Source organism: Cynoglossus semilaevis, chromosome 12, assembly GCF_000523025.1.
Source record: "Cynoglossus semilaevis isolate Cse_v1.0 chromosome 12, Cse_v1.0, whole genome shotgun sequence".
In the NCBI taxonomy this organism is placed as follows: domain Eukaryota; kingdom Metazoa; phylum Chordata; class Actinopteri; order Pleuronectiformes; family Cynoglossidae; genus Cynoglossus; species Cynoglossus semilaevis.
In genome coordinates, this window is record NC_024318.1 from 9,551,836 (window position 1) to 9,567,961 (window position 16,126).

A 16,126-nucleotide genomic window follows, 5' to 3' on the forward strand; every position below is an offset into this window, starting at 1 on the left:
CTCTTCCCACTCTCCCCAGTCGGTTGAAACATTTTCCGATAGTTAGCTCTCTAGCCGCTAACAGCCAACAGCTTGGTGTCCAGATTTAAAAATAGTTGAGAGGCTGTTTGTTTCATCTGTCTGACACCCGACACCCGGGATCTTGGAGACCCACATGCTAGCTTCTCTTTCTGTCCCCCCATGGTGGACACTCTCTGTGGGAACAAGTCCTCTATTTCTGTCTGGTCCCCGAGTTATGCTGCCTTCAACTGGTCAGATACTCAAGGACCAGTCGGTGGACTAAAGGAGCTTTTTGCTCCGGATTTATTTCATGATCAGGAGTTGGAGCGGCCAAATGAGGTGACAGGAGACGCAGGGTTTTTGCAGAGATTTGCCTAAAATAAGGCTTAGAATATGGACTATACACATGGATGGTAAGACGTTATCTTTTTAAATCACAACTAAGAGTAAAAAAAAGTAAAAATGTAACTGTATGTGTTTTGGATTGTATATTTTACCCAAGTAAATTAAAAGAGAAAAATATCTAAATAAACACACATGTTTGTTGATTAGCCATATTTCACTTTAATTTTTATTTCTTTTTTTTAATCACAGGAGACAGAATTTGTTTTTGTTTATTTGCACTCAGTGGTTTGTAACGGTCACTTTTAGATGCAATACTGTGAAAACAAGGCCTCTTTGGTGTCAGGTTTTAGCGTTGGCGGTGCGTCACTGGACAAAAATAAATCTGTCACACGCAAGAATGAGCAGAAATCAGCCACACAGTTACAGACATGAGATCAGGGTCACACACGTGTGTTGTTTATAAATTGTGCAAACGAACCCAAAGTCTAACCCTAAATAATTTCCACTCAGTCACTGACCAGTGTGTTGTATTTAAACCTGTGTGCATCGGTTTGAGTTTAATACTGTAGATGCACTGAAGATGAACGACCTGCGGGTCAGCAGATATTAATGAACTACTGAGTATTCTGAGAAAGGTGCTGCTGCCTGGCAGCTGCAGTTCATCTCACCAGAACATAGCCATGATGTGACCTCACTGCCTGTTAATGTACAAACATTTTATTTAACCATCCCACTACAACAGAGGGACTATGAGATTAGTGAGCTACATGCAGCCAAAAACCAAGTGCACACACACACACACACACACACAGACACTGTTGCCGTTTTGAAAGTCCACCCATAAGCAATAGATGCATCCAGCAAACTGAGAGTAACAGGCCGAGGTCAGGCACACTGTAAATATGTCAGCGCTGGCCCCGAGGCCTCGGCTGTATCAACTGTACAGATACGACTGCAGTCGTTCTATTTATGAAACAGAGAGTTTCAATGGAACGACCACCTGTAGCACTCATTATCTCTTGTCCTACAGATGAGACACCTGTGTTTCAGACTCTTTTCAGCTTTCATTAATTAAATACCCAAAAAAATTTAAATTTCATCTTGCACTTCAATGATTTTTTGATTTATTTCTTTAACCTGGAGCCAGTAGAAGTGCTTCCAGTGTAATATTACAACTTGGTCTTTTTGTACATCTTTCTCTCTCTCCCTCTCTCTCTCTCTGTGTGTGTGTCCTGTGTGCCCTCCTTAACTCTCACGTGAAGCCGTGTTTCTGCGTGTAGCAACAGTGTAGTTTTATTCCCAGCAGCGTCTCTGAAGGTCAGAGTGAGCAGGAGGATTTACAGTGCTGTTTTCAGAACCACATACAGATCATTGCTGCTAAATGCAAAGGAGGTGGAAAAAAAAGGCCTGCGTTTCTAAAACTAGTCACTGAGGCACTGAGGGTCCCCGGAACCTTCCTGCAAACACTGGTCCTAAACTTGGCTGATGCTCTGGAAACTACCCTGAACATTTAGGGCTCAGAACCATCAATCCCATTGGGTGAAAAATGTGTCAGGAATGTACTGTTTAATTTCAAGTAGATAAGACAGAATTAAGAATGACTTCCTGTTAGCAGGATTTAGGCAATAAATCCATTGGATTTTTTTTTGCCCTCCTTAACTTATCCGAGGGGGAAAAAAAACGTTTGGTGAATATTCATCAAAACAGACAAGACAGAGAAGACAAGCAGTGCATGTTCTTTAACGCAGTCATGTGATGTCTTCTAGAACTCCTGTGTTGTACTGTTTGTCCTTTCATGTGTTCTATAACGTTCTCCATTGACTGTGCGTTGCGTTTCATCAGAAACCTACATCTCATGAGATGCTTTTGCTATATTTTCTGCATTAAACCTTTTAACCTCCCAACTGTGCTTTAATACATTAAAGCACTTCAAAGGAAATGAGAAATCACACACATCTCTGTGTGTGTGTTTAGTTTATGCTTTCATTTGGTGAATACTAACTGTTCAATCATCAAAAATTAACTAATATGGTTACTGCCAACATCTGGAAAACCAAATTAATAATGTCTGTTTTTGAGAAAAACGAATTCAGAAGATGCATGTCCACACAGTTGGTGAATACAAAATAAAATAAATAAAATAAATATCCTTTGAAGTGTTTCACTGAGGCTTATCACTAACAGTAACAGAAGGCGGTGCTAGTGTTAGCTTTCGTTGACATTCACTATTGTTAGGGCACAACGATATTTTTCATCTATCCTCTCTGTTAGGATGAATAAAATGTGGTTTTAAGTTCAGGATTGGACTGATGCTCTTTCCTCTGTCCTGCAGGAGAACAACTGATTTCAGGATTTACTTTTTGAAAGAAGCATTCTAAAAATCCATGATGTTTCTGGGGTGACTGACTAAACATCCCCACATCCTTCAGCTCCCACAGCAGACACAGGCTATAACTTTAAGGTCTGTGTTGGTGTGTATGACTGAACAACTGAGGTCAGATCGCCGTGTAATCAAAACTCCATCATGACCTCAGTTGAGAAACGCCGCTCCAGCCGAAAGAGTGGCGGACGTCGAAAGCGTAGCAACGGAGGCTACAGTGATACTTCCAGCACCGGGTCCTATCAAGACGAGACCGACCGTGAGGTCAGCAGCCTGACTGACCGAGCGTTCAGGAGTCTGTGCATTGGAGATGAGGCCATTTACAATGACTCAGACCTCTGTTCATCTCCACCCTGCAGCCACAGAGAAAAACAGCTGGCCCTGAACCAGAGTGGCCAGAACAGAGAGAGCAGAGAGAGGGAGGAGTTGAAGAGAGCTGCTCACGACAGCTTCAGCCTCAGAATGCAGCAGTACGGACAGGAGTGGCTTCACGCAGGGATGCACAGAGCTGAAGTTCACAGAGATCCACACTGGGAGGGTTATGGGGAAATGATGCAGGAGAGGCTTTCTGCTACATTCCAGCGTTCACTCGTAGAAACCTCTCGGCACGAGCAGTCTCATAGCAACGGAGTCGCCGAGTTAAGTTCACACCATCGCACCAGTGGGTCTAGGATTTCCTCTCTCATCAGAACTTTTAACTCTGACCGACACACAGATGGGGCGGGGCTGGGCGGTAGGTACGAAGAGACTGGTCAGGGCCCGAGCTGGGACAAATCTGCCCTCATGAGTATCCAACGAGAACTCTGTGAATTCACCAATTCACACTCAGGAGACTTTAACGCTGATTATCTTCCGACCACCGGCCAACTCCCATACCGAGACTCCAACTTCTATCCTTCTGAGGTAGCAGCAGTGGCTCACATGAACTCAGGTTTCCACAGCGCTTCCTACAGTAACTACAGCATGTCCTCACAGATCAACGGCAACTCACACGTCTTCATACACAGCGAGTTTAGTCCGTTCAGGGTATGGAGGAATCACAACAGGTTTCCTTTCAAACAAGAACAGGTCTCAGGATTCATGCACACTTCTCACTTTCCCAAATGGTACGAGACACCCATGTACAAGGAGGTTTCGCAGGAGACCTATCCACACAATACTTGCAGGTTTAAAGACAGAGGTATGGGATATCCCACAAATAACATGGTTCCACTTGGTCCTCCCTCTCCTCCACGCTCCACGTCCACATCTACAGTGCTGCAGAAAGCACTGGCCGTGGAAAAACGCTGTGAGTCAGAGCAGATGGGTCATTACACCCACAGGAAGAGAACTCAGAGCCTCGGGACAAACAGGCTACCATCTCAGCGCCCATCGACTGCTTCACCAACGACAGAGATGTCTCGATACGTCGGGGAAACTATTACCTCTGTGAAAAGCCTGCAGCAAAAACTTAAAGTCAGGAGAGAGCAGGAAGTAGAAACAGGAATGGTAGGAAATCAACACGGAGCACTTTGTAGCTCAGACGATTCAATTCCTCCTGGTAATAATACAGTAACGGTGGCACCGAACGTTATCAGAAGTAAAACAGCCCCTCTGAATGCAAAGTATACAACACCACCGGCACAGTATGCCCACCGAGGGGCGGAGGTGTCAGGGCTTGGAGAAGCTTCCACCTCCCCTCAACTCATAGAACATGCCCCTGTGCGAGCTGAAAGCCGGGGTGCTACTCCCGACGTTAGGATGTCCAGTTACAGATCTAGAGCCACGAGCTTTCTCTTCAACCTTAAAGACAACAGGAAAAGAGTAAAAAACACCTACAGCCCCACTCCATTCAAAAACTATGAGGTGCCGGAGAAACCCTGGCCAGTCCAGGAGCCACGTGACACCATCACTGACCTCCCTGATTATACAGGACCAGACTTTCAGTCCACACAAAGAGAAGGCTCCGGCAGGGTACATGCTGTCGCTAACCCATATGTGAACCAGTATCAAAACCCAGATCCATCCATGGCATCACTCAATTCTAATCCCCAAGCAGTTCACATGGCTCAATTTTCCCAATACGCTCCAAGGGACTACCAAAGGCCTCACAGACAGGGCGAGACTCGTTATTCATCTGTGTCTACTGGTCACGTGACTGAAAATTTTACACCCAATCGCCTGACAAATGGACAGTGTCTTCATGACGGCAGGTTATCATTCGCTGAGCGGAGTATGACAGATGATGTAGAGGCTGTGAGAGAAGATGTGCACGGGTTTAAAGCTTCTTACTCAGCTGCAGAAACTACGCAAAACACCTGCGTCGGCGTTGAACCATATTTCAATGAAACAATGGGAAGGAATTTAACAAATGTGATGCGACCTCAGCAGCTCCAGGACACCTGTAATCAAAACTATGGTAGTGTGCTCTCACAGGATAAATGGAGACAGACGAGCAGCCAAGACACAGAAAAGCTCAATGCTCATTGGAAGAAAGAGATCAGTGCTCCATTAGACAAAGAACCTCAGACACAGGATTACCAAAGCGCAGACACCAAAAGGGAAAGTCTTAAATTACCTTTAAACAAATACAAAGAACAAAATCATCCAGTTATTAATAAAGGAATGGATAAAATGGACCTAAGGCAGAGTTCTGGAACTGGAACATCTATTCATAAAAACATCAGTTCAGTACATCCCAACATTTTAAAACAACAACCACAATATGCCGGAGAGGTCAGTAATTATTCTGTTGAAAATGACATGTTTTACAAACAGCAACCAGCAGAAACAACGGACAAAAATGCCCCTAAAAAGTATCTCAAAAACATAAATGGAGACAAATCCAAAGAAGACAGTTTGACTCCACAACAGTTTACTGAGAAAAACCAACATGCTAGCAACAACGAGAGAGATAAAACAAGCAAGAGAAAACCAAATGTTCCACTACCAGATGGATACCAAACACAAAGTCTCCAGCAAGTACAAACAACACCACAGCTCGACGGTAACATGCTGAAGAGTCCATTATCTAATCCTGACCCTGCAGCTGCCCCCACAGCAAAAACACAGGTGAAGCTCAAACAGCCTACTGAGGTCAAGGCTGAACAGGCCACAAGTGAACATATAAAAGCACCACACACCCAGGCGGAGCTGGCAGAAGCTCAACGCCAGGCTCAAGTGGAGCAACCCAAAGCCGATTTGGCCAGGTTAATTTTAGCAGGGCAGACTGTTTCAGAGGAAGTCAGTGCAGAAAAGGCCAGAGCAGAACTGAAGGAGTGTGAGACAGGAAGGACGGTTGAAGCAAAAACGGAGACAAAGGTGGTGGAACAGGCAGAAACGTTTAAAGAAATGGGATCAAAAGATGCCAAAAAGCAACAGCTGGAGACAAAACCGGCACCAGTGCAAAATAAAACAGAGAAGCCAAAGCAAGAGGGAGAAACACGGGTGAAAGAGGAGCAGGGCAAGCAGGTCAAAAGTGATGAAACTGAAGCAGATATACAACAAAAAGGAAACATTCAGACTCCACCAGTGAAGACAGAGCAGGCAAAACCACAGGCTGTACAGGAGGTGAGAGCAGAGGAAGGTAAAGGAAAGGTGAAAGAGCAGACAGAGACGATACAAATCCAAATGGAACAGACTAAAGACAAACAGGCTGAAAGGCAGGAACAGAAGGAAGAACAAACTGAAGGAGAGCAAATAAAACAGCAGAAAGCTGAAGCTGAACAGGAAAAAAATAAGGCAGATGAAGGGGCAAAGGTCAAAGATGATATTAAAGTTGAGGATGTTAGAAAAGAAAAGAAATCCAAAAAATATGTCAATCAAGCAGGTCACATTAATTCAGAACAAAATGCACATCAGGAAGCCAAAGAGGCAGTAGTAAAGAAGAAAGTCAATTTAGAGCTAATGAAAGATGACCCAGCAAAAACAGATCAAGCAGAAACAAGGGTAGCTAAAGTACAGCTAACCAGAGCTGAGTTGGAGAAACCTGAGTTGGAAATAGCCAAAGTTATAAAACCAGATATAGCATTAGCAGACGTGACAAAACCAGAACTAGCTAAATCAGAGACGCTAGCTAAAACAGAGACTGCACAAACTCAGCTCGTGAAACCAGAGGTGACTAAACTGGAGTCAGCGAAATCAGAGTCAACCAAACCAGAGGTAGCAAAGCCAGTATTAACACAACCAGACATGTGCAAGTCAGAGCTAACCAAACCAGTGCAACCAAAAACAGACCCAACTAACATGGAAATGTTAATTAAGACTGGAAAAGAACACTCTGGTCAGCAAAAGGTCAAAGGTGAACCAGACAAGGTCGAGCAGGTAAGAATGGAATTAGCCAAAGCTAAGGCAGAACTGGCCAAGATTAAGGTGAAAATGAGAGGAGAAGTAAAACATCCTCTCAGTACAACGGGAGAATACATGAGCTGGGATTATGTGAACAACAATGAGGAATTGAAAAAACATGATCAGCCGACAGACATTCATCAAAACAGTGACTTCAGCAAAACTGATGGAGATCAAGTTGACAGAGGAGGAAGTGATTATGAAAAAATAGTAGCGAAATATAGTTTTAAGGAAGTATCCCAAAATGAGGGTTCAAATGATGAGAAAACACCAGTTTCACCTCCGGCTGCAGCAGAGAGAGAACACCAGGACAGAACCAAAGACAAACAGAGTCCAAAAAGTGAACTTAGAACAAAAAATGCAGAAAACAAGGAGGAAGTTAACAACTGTAACTGTGTCGATGTGACAGATGGTCACTATGTTTACAGTGAGTCATTAAAAGAATTCACATTATCCACTACTAATCATTCACCCCAAAATGTTGAGAACAAAGACGTTTGTAACGCCGCTGACAAAGAAGACATTATTGGAAACCGGCAAAAATGTGACGCTGTGAAGGAGAAACATATTTCACAGCAAAGAAATTCAGATTTGATTAAACCGCCTTCCATTGACAGAAAGGCAAAAAATACTGAGCACACCACAGTTCAGAGTAAAGATCTTGGCTTCACTCCTCCCAAAGCACTGACCCAGAAAGAGAGAGCACAGACAAAACAAGAGATCCTGACGTCCAAGATAAAAGCTCATGCGGAAAAGGAGATTTCAGCAATTAAAGAAAAAGGTTTAAGAGACGGATTAATGTCGAAAAATTCAACCAAGCAATTAGCAGGCGGTCAGAATATTAATGTACGCCAGAGACCACCGTCACAGGAGGTGCCTAAGAAACATGAAAGCACAGTGTCAGGAAATACCACAACAAAGCCCCTAATGGAGCCTGCAGAAATACAAGGGGGACCAGTGAAGTCCTCAACACCAACCAGCTCCAACAAAATACCAGTGATGTCAACAGCAATCGTTGATCCGTCGGTAGACCATTCACAGAAACAGGCTCACAAAGTAGCAGAGAAAATCAATGACACTCTACCAGAATCACCTGGTACTGCAAAGGAGAAACAGAGCTGTACCAAACAAACAGATGAGGGCCGCAACAAATTAGAGAGGAATCTTTTAGTTACATCACCTCTACAAAATCAAGAACAACCAACCAAGAACAGCAGAGCAAAACAGGAAATAAAAGATAGAACAAAGTCCAAAAAACAGAAAGAGGAACATGAAGACAGTACGCCTACAAACAGTGACACCCTCAGCAAGAAGGATGAAGGTCTGTCACAGGTCAAAGCTGGAAGTGAGAACGCTAGGACTACAGAAGATCCTGAGCATAAACATGAATCTGTTTTCGAGGCCTCAGCACCTTCTGTAAATCTCGTCTTTCAAGATCAGAGCAAGACATCTGTTGTTGATGACAGTTTGCAGATAATGGCCATAATGGTAACTGTGAGAGAAAGGAAACCTTCTGAGAACTACGACGTGGAGGCCAACAGTTCCAAAGAACAAATGAATATAAACAAGATAAAAGACCCCTCAGATCGAGTGAGTAAAGTCAATGAATCATCCAATAAACTCACTGCAGCAGTCTCCAAGCACAGGACTGCAGACGAAAGGTGTGAGAGACAAAAGAAAAACCCAACTGAAATGGTTTTGAATGATTCTCTGGAAAGTGATTTAGAAATTTTGAGCGAAAGAAAGGACAATGCATCAAAGGCTGAGAATATGATTTCTCTAGAAGAAAGTACTGTAAATTCAAGACAGAAAACAGAGACAGAGCGGCAAGAACACGTGGATGAAAAAGCTGCATCTTCAATAATTACTGCACCTGCTAAAAATACAGCGCTGTCTGGAATTCAACCTCGTCCCGATAACAAAGACGTAATGGACGGGGACACAAAAGTTTCCATGAATAAAAAGGCAGAAAACTCAGTCAAGAGTGTAAAGAAAGAAGAGACAAAAACAACAAATACTAAAGAGAGTCTTACAGTCAAAGTTGAAAACACAGGCGCTGATATAAAACAGAACCCCAGCCAATCTGATCTGTTGAAACATGAAAACATGATTATGAACACACGTCCATCCAACAGTGGGAAAGTGGATTCCAGTAATGCACCCCTGCTGGGTGAAAGGAGACAAAACACCCAAGCATTATCACCTCCATGTGTGTCTCCAAAAATACAGCTCAACCAAACACAAAATGAGAAAAATAAGGAAGTGGACGATTTGCACATCGACAGCATTGCTATAAGAGTTGTACCTGCAGCAGCTAAGAGGGACAAAGAAAACATATCAGAAAAACCTTGTGCTGCTGCCGTCCTTTCTGATGTGGCTAAAGCCTCTGAACCTAAAGAAGTTGCTGCACAAAGTGAAAGACAGGTGGAGGTCACCAAAGAAGAAGAGTTAGGAGTACAGGATGTGCTGTTAAGTGTGAAAAAGCTCTCTGCGTCAATGAGAAACAGTAACCAACAAAACAACAGAAACGCCACTGGTGGATTAGTTCAAGCTCAAACCGGAGAGTCCGTAATGGTCGAGGAAACTGAGAAATCTGTAGATAATTCAAAGTCAGAGCCTATGGAGGGAGGGTACTTTCAAGTGCAAGGAGCAGAAGAAACAAGTGATGAACTTCACAAGGGCAAATATGTGGAAGAAACATTAGACAGTGTTTCAAAGGGAGGGGAACTTCCAGGATCAAAACCAAACAAGGCTTCTCCCAGCAGTAAATCGTACAAGGAATTGCACAATGAAGCCTATGTCTTAGATCCCATTTTAAGGAAAACATTGGAATCAAGTGCAACAAAAGTTCAACATGAAACCACAAAGAAGAACGAGTGTGAAACTGAGGGCACGTCGGCTTCCAAACAGTCTGAATCTGTGTCTGAAAAACAGAGTAATCAGAAAAAACTAGAAAATCAAGGACATCAGACGTCTAGCCATTCAAGTTCATCAGCCAGTGAAAAACAGAGTTTGAGTACGACAAATCCAACAAGGGAAAATTCAGTCAGCACAAAATCTGAAGTTAAACCAAAACCAAGAGCATCTACGATACCAGAGATATCGGCTCTAGCTGACTATGCTAGATTAAAAGTTATTGTTTCAGAAGAGCGAGAAAACCCTATCCAGGAACTTCCACGTAACAAAAAGGAAGGATTTTTTCCATTAATACACACAAGACATAGCAGACGTCCAGTGTTTGATACTGAACCAAAAGAAGTCCCTGTAAAGGAGCAGACTTCAATACACAAGGCTGAGGCCAGTGCCAAAGTAAACAAAGAGCCCAAAGCTTTAGTCTTTCCCATCACTGAAAAAGAACATCAAAAAACTGGGATGTTCAAACTGGGGGATAAAGAAAGGCAGGAGAAAATGCTGTCGGACACCCCAGGTGTTTCAGAGCTCGAAGCAAAACATGGACAACGTGTCAAAGACAAAATCAAGTCCCCAACCAGTCTTTTCAAGAACCAGGGCCAAAACGAACAGGTAGCTGCTAATAAAGCTCCAAACCCTGCTTTGAAGACAACACTCACATTGACTGCTGTCAATAAACCAAAAAACACATCAGCATCACAACACCTTGTGTCACCTGTGAGCTTCAATACGCAGGAAAAACATGAGCGTTCCTTAAAAGATGAAAGAATGAACAATCTGGATCAGGACTCCCATCAACAACCTACGTCATTGCAGGAAAACCTTAGAGAAGGCAAGAGAGCATCAAGACAGAACGAGGCATTTGAAAATAAACTAGCTATGTCCAGGGATGAGAGGATAGAAAAGCAGAGAGAAGAAGTGGTCGCACAAGAGAAAGAAGAAACAGCAGTAAAAGAGTCGGAGAAAAATGCAGCATATTATATCGAATATGAAAAACAAGCAGAAGACATAAAGAAACGCATCATTGAGGAAAGTCGAGCTTCTCTTGCCGAAGAAGAAAGAAGAGCTGCTCAAAGGGAAGAGGAGAGAAGAGCGAAAGAGAGGGAAGCCATAGCTCTGAAGATCAAGGAGAGGAGAGAAAAACAAAAAGCAGAAAGAAGAGCAGAAGAAGAAGGAAAAGCCAAGCAGATAAAAGAAAACAAAGCTGCTCCAAGACTGGAAGAGGCGACAGTTAAGCCAAGGCAAGAAGAAGCAAAAGTAAAGGAAATTGATCACATAACAGAAGACAAAAAAACTGCACCTGAGCCACAGCGTAGGACAGCTGCAGATGAGCACAGAATGAGAACAGCACAGGAGGAACAGCCAAGGAAAAAACCACAAGTACAGCAGGAAAGGAGAGTTGCACTTCAGAAAGACAATGTAGCAGCCTTAGAAATGCAACAAAGTGGAACCACGCAGCAGCAAAGAAGAGCTGAGCAAACGGAACAGCAGAGGAGAGTTGAACTTGAAAAAGGAAAGCAGAGGAGAGCAGCTCAAGAGGAGCAGCAGAGGGGAGCAGCAGAGGAACAGCAGAGGAGAATGGCTCAAGAGGAGCAGCAAAAACAAGCTAAAGAAAGAGAGCAGCAGAGGAGAGCAGCAGAGGAACAGCAAAGGAGAATGGCTCAAGAGGAGCAGCAGAGGGGAGCAGCAGAGGAACAGCAGAGGAGAATGGCTCAAGAGGAGCAGCAGAGGAGAACAGCAGAGGAACAGCAAAGGAGAATGGCTCAAGAGGAGCAGCAGAGGAGAGCAGCAGAGGAACAGCAAAGGAGAATGGCTCAAGAGGAGCAGCAGAGGAGAGCAGCAGAGGAGCAGCAAAGGAGAATGGCTCAAGAGGAGCAGCAGAGGAGAGCAGCAGAGGAACAGCAAAGGAGAGCAGCTCAAGAGGAGCAGCACAGGATTTTACAAGAAGTTCAGCAGAGGCGAGCAGCTAAAAAGGAGCAGCACAGTAGTGCTGTACATGAACAGCAGAGGAGAGTGGCAGAGGAGAGAGCTGCAATGGAGCGACAGCAAATTGAAGTTGACGAACAAAAAACGAAAGGTGCACTGGTTGAAGAACAGAAAGTCCTCTCTGACATCAGAGCTCTAGCAAAGGAGCAAACCAGAGAGGACGGAACCATTCAACATGACCCGGTGAGACAGAGATGGACATCTCAAAGAGGGGACGAGCTAAAAGCCAAAACCAGAGACAGTGAAATGTTTCCTGCTCAGAGAGAAAAGGAGCAGAAGATGGAGGAGCAGAGGAAGGCAGCACAGATGAGAGATGCTCTACAATATTATGCCATCAATTCAACTGCATCTGAGAGAAAAGTCAAAGAAAGACACCTGTTTTCCCCTTTGCCTTCCCAACCAAAAACCAACCCATCGGTGCAAGAACCAGATGAGGACTCAGGAGCCAACACCAGGACCTACAGGCCACATGGCTCTACATCTCCAGCTCCACCTCGATCCAGCACCTCCTCTCCTGCTCTGGCAGTCAAACCATCGATGTTTAGAGTGAAGGATAACACCAGCAGAGGTTCCTCTTTCACCAAGCCTGTCAAACCACGCTTCCATAAGAACCTCGGGGAGGAATTCCAAGTAGGTTCACCGGTCGAGAAGGCGTCAGAGAGAATAGAAGAGGAGCAGGAGACACTGAGACAGGGGGCAGGAACTCCTGCCAATTCTGAAACAAGGTTTAACAAACTTGCTGCTATCAAAGAACTCTCTTCGTCTCGACCTACGTCCACATCTCAGGAATTGTCTGGTTATCAACCACAGCACAGGCCTTTCTCCAGGAGGAGTATGGCCATGGATGAGGACGATTCACGATCTGTCATTAGCAACATGTCTGAGGGTGTGGAGAGCTTCGCCACTAGTGCTGCAGACCTGGCTGACATAAGGGGACTATATGATTATGAGAGACCAGAATCAGCCTGTAGCTACAGCAGTGATATGTCCCGCTCGATGGGAAAGCCTCCAACTGTTCCTCCAAAGAGCGAGAAAGCGCTAGAAAGGGCCAAAAGGTTGACGTCAAGAAGGATAAAGAAGGAATTGTCTAAAGCACCAGATAATAGCCATGCTGGAGGTGGGACACCGCTGCAGGAGGTCTTGAACTCTCCTCCTTCAGCCTCAAATGAGGTAGACTCCTCCAAACAGCATGCTGTTGCTTACCCTCATTTCTCCTCACCTATCTCCCTTGCCAAAGCCCCACACAGCTCATCTTCATCATTTGTAGATCAACCATCATCTCGCCGCTCTGTCCAAGCTTCCCCACATGCAACTGGTCCCATTTCCATTGCCTTACCCCATGTGACTGCTGCTGGTACTGTACCTGTTGCCACAACCACTACTGTTGGTTCTGTCCCCAACAGTACTGTTCTTAAAACGGTACCACGTGTTTCCTCTTCTCCAACTGTGTATCACACCAATCATCCAGGTCCAGTGACACAGTACCGCATAGAGACAGGTTATCCCCAGTCCTACCCACTGACCCAGCGCAAAGTACTGCAAGACCTTGGCTCTGGTCAGTACTATGTAGTGGATGTACCCATTCAAGTAAAAACAAAGACTTTCTTTGATCCAGAGACCGGAAAGTACGTTCAACTCAACGTGCGCGAGTCTGGACAGAGCACCACTCGAACCCAGCCACAGCAAACTTTCCCACAACCTCACCTTCAAACCCCGATGCAAGTCAAGCCACAGCAAAACCAACCCCAGGCCACTACTACTGCCAAACCGTCCATGCTTTACCACGGCTACCATGGCTATTCTCAAAGCTACCAACCAGCACTTAACTCTTTGTCCCCCTACAGGTCATTGGGTTCTGGGGTTCCCCTCCAGAACCAACAGTCCATAGGGGGGAACCACAGCTATGGGTACCAAACCCATGAAATGAGAGGGAACTCTGAGGGGCATCACCACAGCCCCGAGAAGACCCCATACATGGACACTGTTAATGACAGCGAGAAGACGTATAACAGGGTTTACAGCACACACGGCTCATATGAGGCGTTCCCAGAGTGTGACACAAACCGCCAGCTTGCAGGAAGCTCAGTGTGTGAAAATGAAAACTCAGCCCACACACAATATCAGCCGCGTGATATAATAACTATGGGTGAACTGGAAGATTTTATGGAGGTGTCCGACTGGTGAGAACACAAACCAAAAGCTATAACATAAAAAAAAGACGTGTAAATACTGTAAAGACAGCAGGAAATGAAACACCATTAAAGTAATTAAGCTTCTGAGTGAATGTTTTCAGCCCGTAGTTTTACACAGAGGGTTTTTGACATGCTGTTAATTTGCTGCTAACGTGTACGATTTTTGTTGAGCTATTTATTATGTTCACCATTCCATTTCATGTTGAATGTAAGAAGGTGTGATATGTTTCTTTGTGAGATGGGTGTGATCATTAGCCCGGGAGAACGACAGCTGGAGAATGTTTGTTTAAGACAAAAAAAAAAAAATCATGTTTTCTTGTCTTGTACACCGTCAGACGAAGTCAACATAGTGTTGTTCTGTTATTTGCTTTCAAAGAAATCAAACATTTAGTTGAGTTTTTGATGCATGAAGCATTGTTAAACCGCAACGTATATCACAGAGCTGCAGCTTTTGTGTAGTGTAGTTTCTGTACTGAACCATGTTAAAGCACACTGACATGACTGTTCCTGTTTGTAAGGTTTAATTTCATGCTGTGGTCCATTTGTAAAGTTGTCTCTGTGGTGCCGTGAAGTAAATAGTGTTACATGGACTTCAACCAATAAAAAAAAGCACACCTTATTCTGTTAAGTAATTTGTTATCATTATTTTTTTTCAATTAACATGTATGCTATAAAAAATGCATTAATTAACATGCATGTTAAGTAAAAAAAACAACAAAAAAAAACCTTTTCAGCAGATTAAATTTATTTTGGCATTCACCAGCCAAAATGAAAAAAAAAAAACAAATACTGCAGCTGGCATTCTGCTATTGCTAACTGTGAATGACTCAGAGTGAAGTCTTTTCACTGACTGGATAACATAATTACAAAGTGTTGTTCAGGGAGCACTACCGTACGTCCTGAGAGAGTTCAGAAACACAAAAAGAGAGAACATTTGTCTGACTATGAAGCAGCGATTGGAATAACACGATGTGAAAATATCTCGTCTTTGATTTCCCTTGATCCACAAACTAAGATTAAATGTGTGATGAAATCACCTGCTGATACTCCTCTGTTTAAAAGTAACCCACAGAATTATTGTCCCCCTGAGAAGCAGTAACTTGCTTCCACCACTACAGGGCAGAGGAGAGTAATATCTTCTCTGAAGCTATAAGACTTGAACTTCAGACTGTGTAAAGAGGAAACTTGAGGGAAACCCCAAGTAGAGGACATAATCAAGAAGACACACAGTTGTTCTGAGAGAATCATCATTGTGGAACGTTTCCTCTTCTTGATATCACCTCATGTTTAATACACAAACACAGATCACGACTGGAGAGGACTGAGCCACTTCATCAACCCAGAAAATGCATTTTCCACTGGATCCATCCATCACAACGATCCATCAAAGGTCATATGTATCAAGGGTTAAATCTGTTGTGTAATTCCATTTGGCTTTGGCAGCGCTCGCAGCCTCGGCAGAAGGCCTGCCTCAGCAGTTTGAGATGCCCAATAAAGCAGCAGGCTTCATACCGCTGGGACAGTCTGACAACCACAGCCAGAGACAAACCCATGGCACTGTGTCCAGCAGCCAGACAGGGAGAGGTCCCAGCAGTCACACACACACACACACACACACAGAGAGAGAGAGAGAGAGAGAGACAACATAAAGCAGCAGCTGAATAAAGTACTCTATGTTGACCCTTCTTCAGGAGTGGGGGGTGGGTGAGGTGGGTGTGGGTGAGGTGGACCACCCCCCTTTAACTTCAAGGATAACGGGACTGACATGTGGAGCGAATGCATTTTCAGCACTTTCTTGCGACACACACAGAAACACACTCTACAACCACGAGACCTGACCACTGCTTTAAAGTTCTGGGGGTTTGGGACACGGTCCAAGAGTCCTCTCCGAAACACAGGAAATGACATTTCCTACATTTGCAGGACACACAGAAGAGAGAGAGAGAGAGAGATAAAGAGAGAGAGAGAGAAAAACACAGAGAGAGAG

At 44.2% G+C, this 16,126-nt stretch overlaps 1 protein-coding gene across 1 annotated transcript; it reads left to right on the forward strand.

Annotated features, from left to right (window-relative positions):
* The first annotated feature begins 96 nt into the window (after positions 1 to 96).
* On the forward strand, positions 97 to 14,445 carry c12h10orf71 (chromosome 12 C10orf71 homolog). Its single transcript, XM_017037045.2, has 2 exons — positions 97 to 413; positions 2,678 to 14,445. Exon 2 carries the CDS (start codon positions 2,870 to 2,872, stop codon positions 14,129 to 14,131), a length of 11,262 nt encoding a protein of 3,753 aa, XP_016892534.1. The 5' UTR covers positions 97 to 413; positions 2,678 to 2,869; the 3' UTR covers positions 14,132 to 14,445.
* The last annotated feature ends 1,681 nt before the right edge of the window (positions 14,446 to 16,126 follow it).

Bases quoted from the DNA above. Each gene is read 5' to 3' on its own strand.
- c12h10orf71 (XM_017037045.2), top strand. From the start codon at position 2,870: ATGACCTCAGTTGAGAAACGCCGCTCCAGCCGAAAGAGTGGCGGACGT.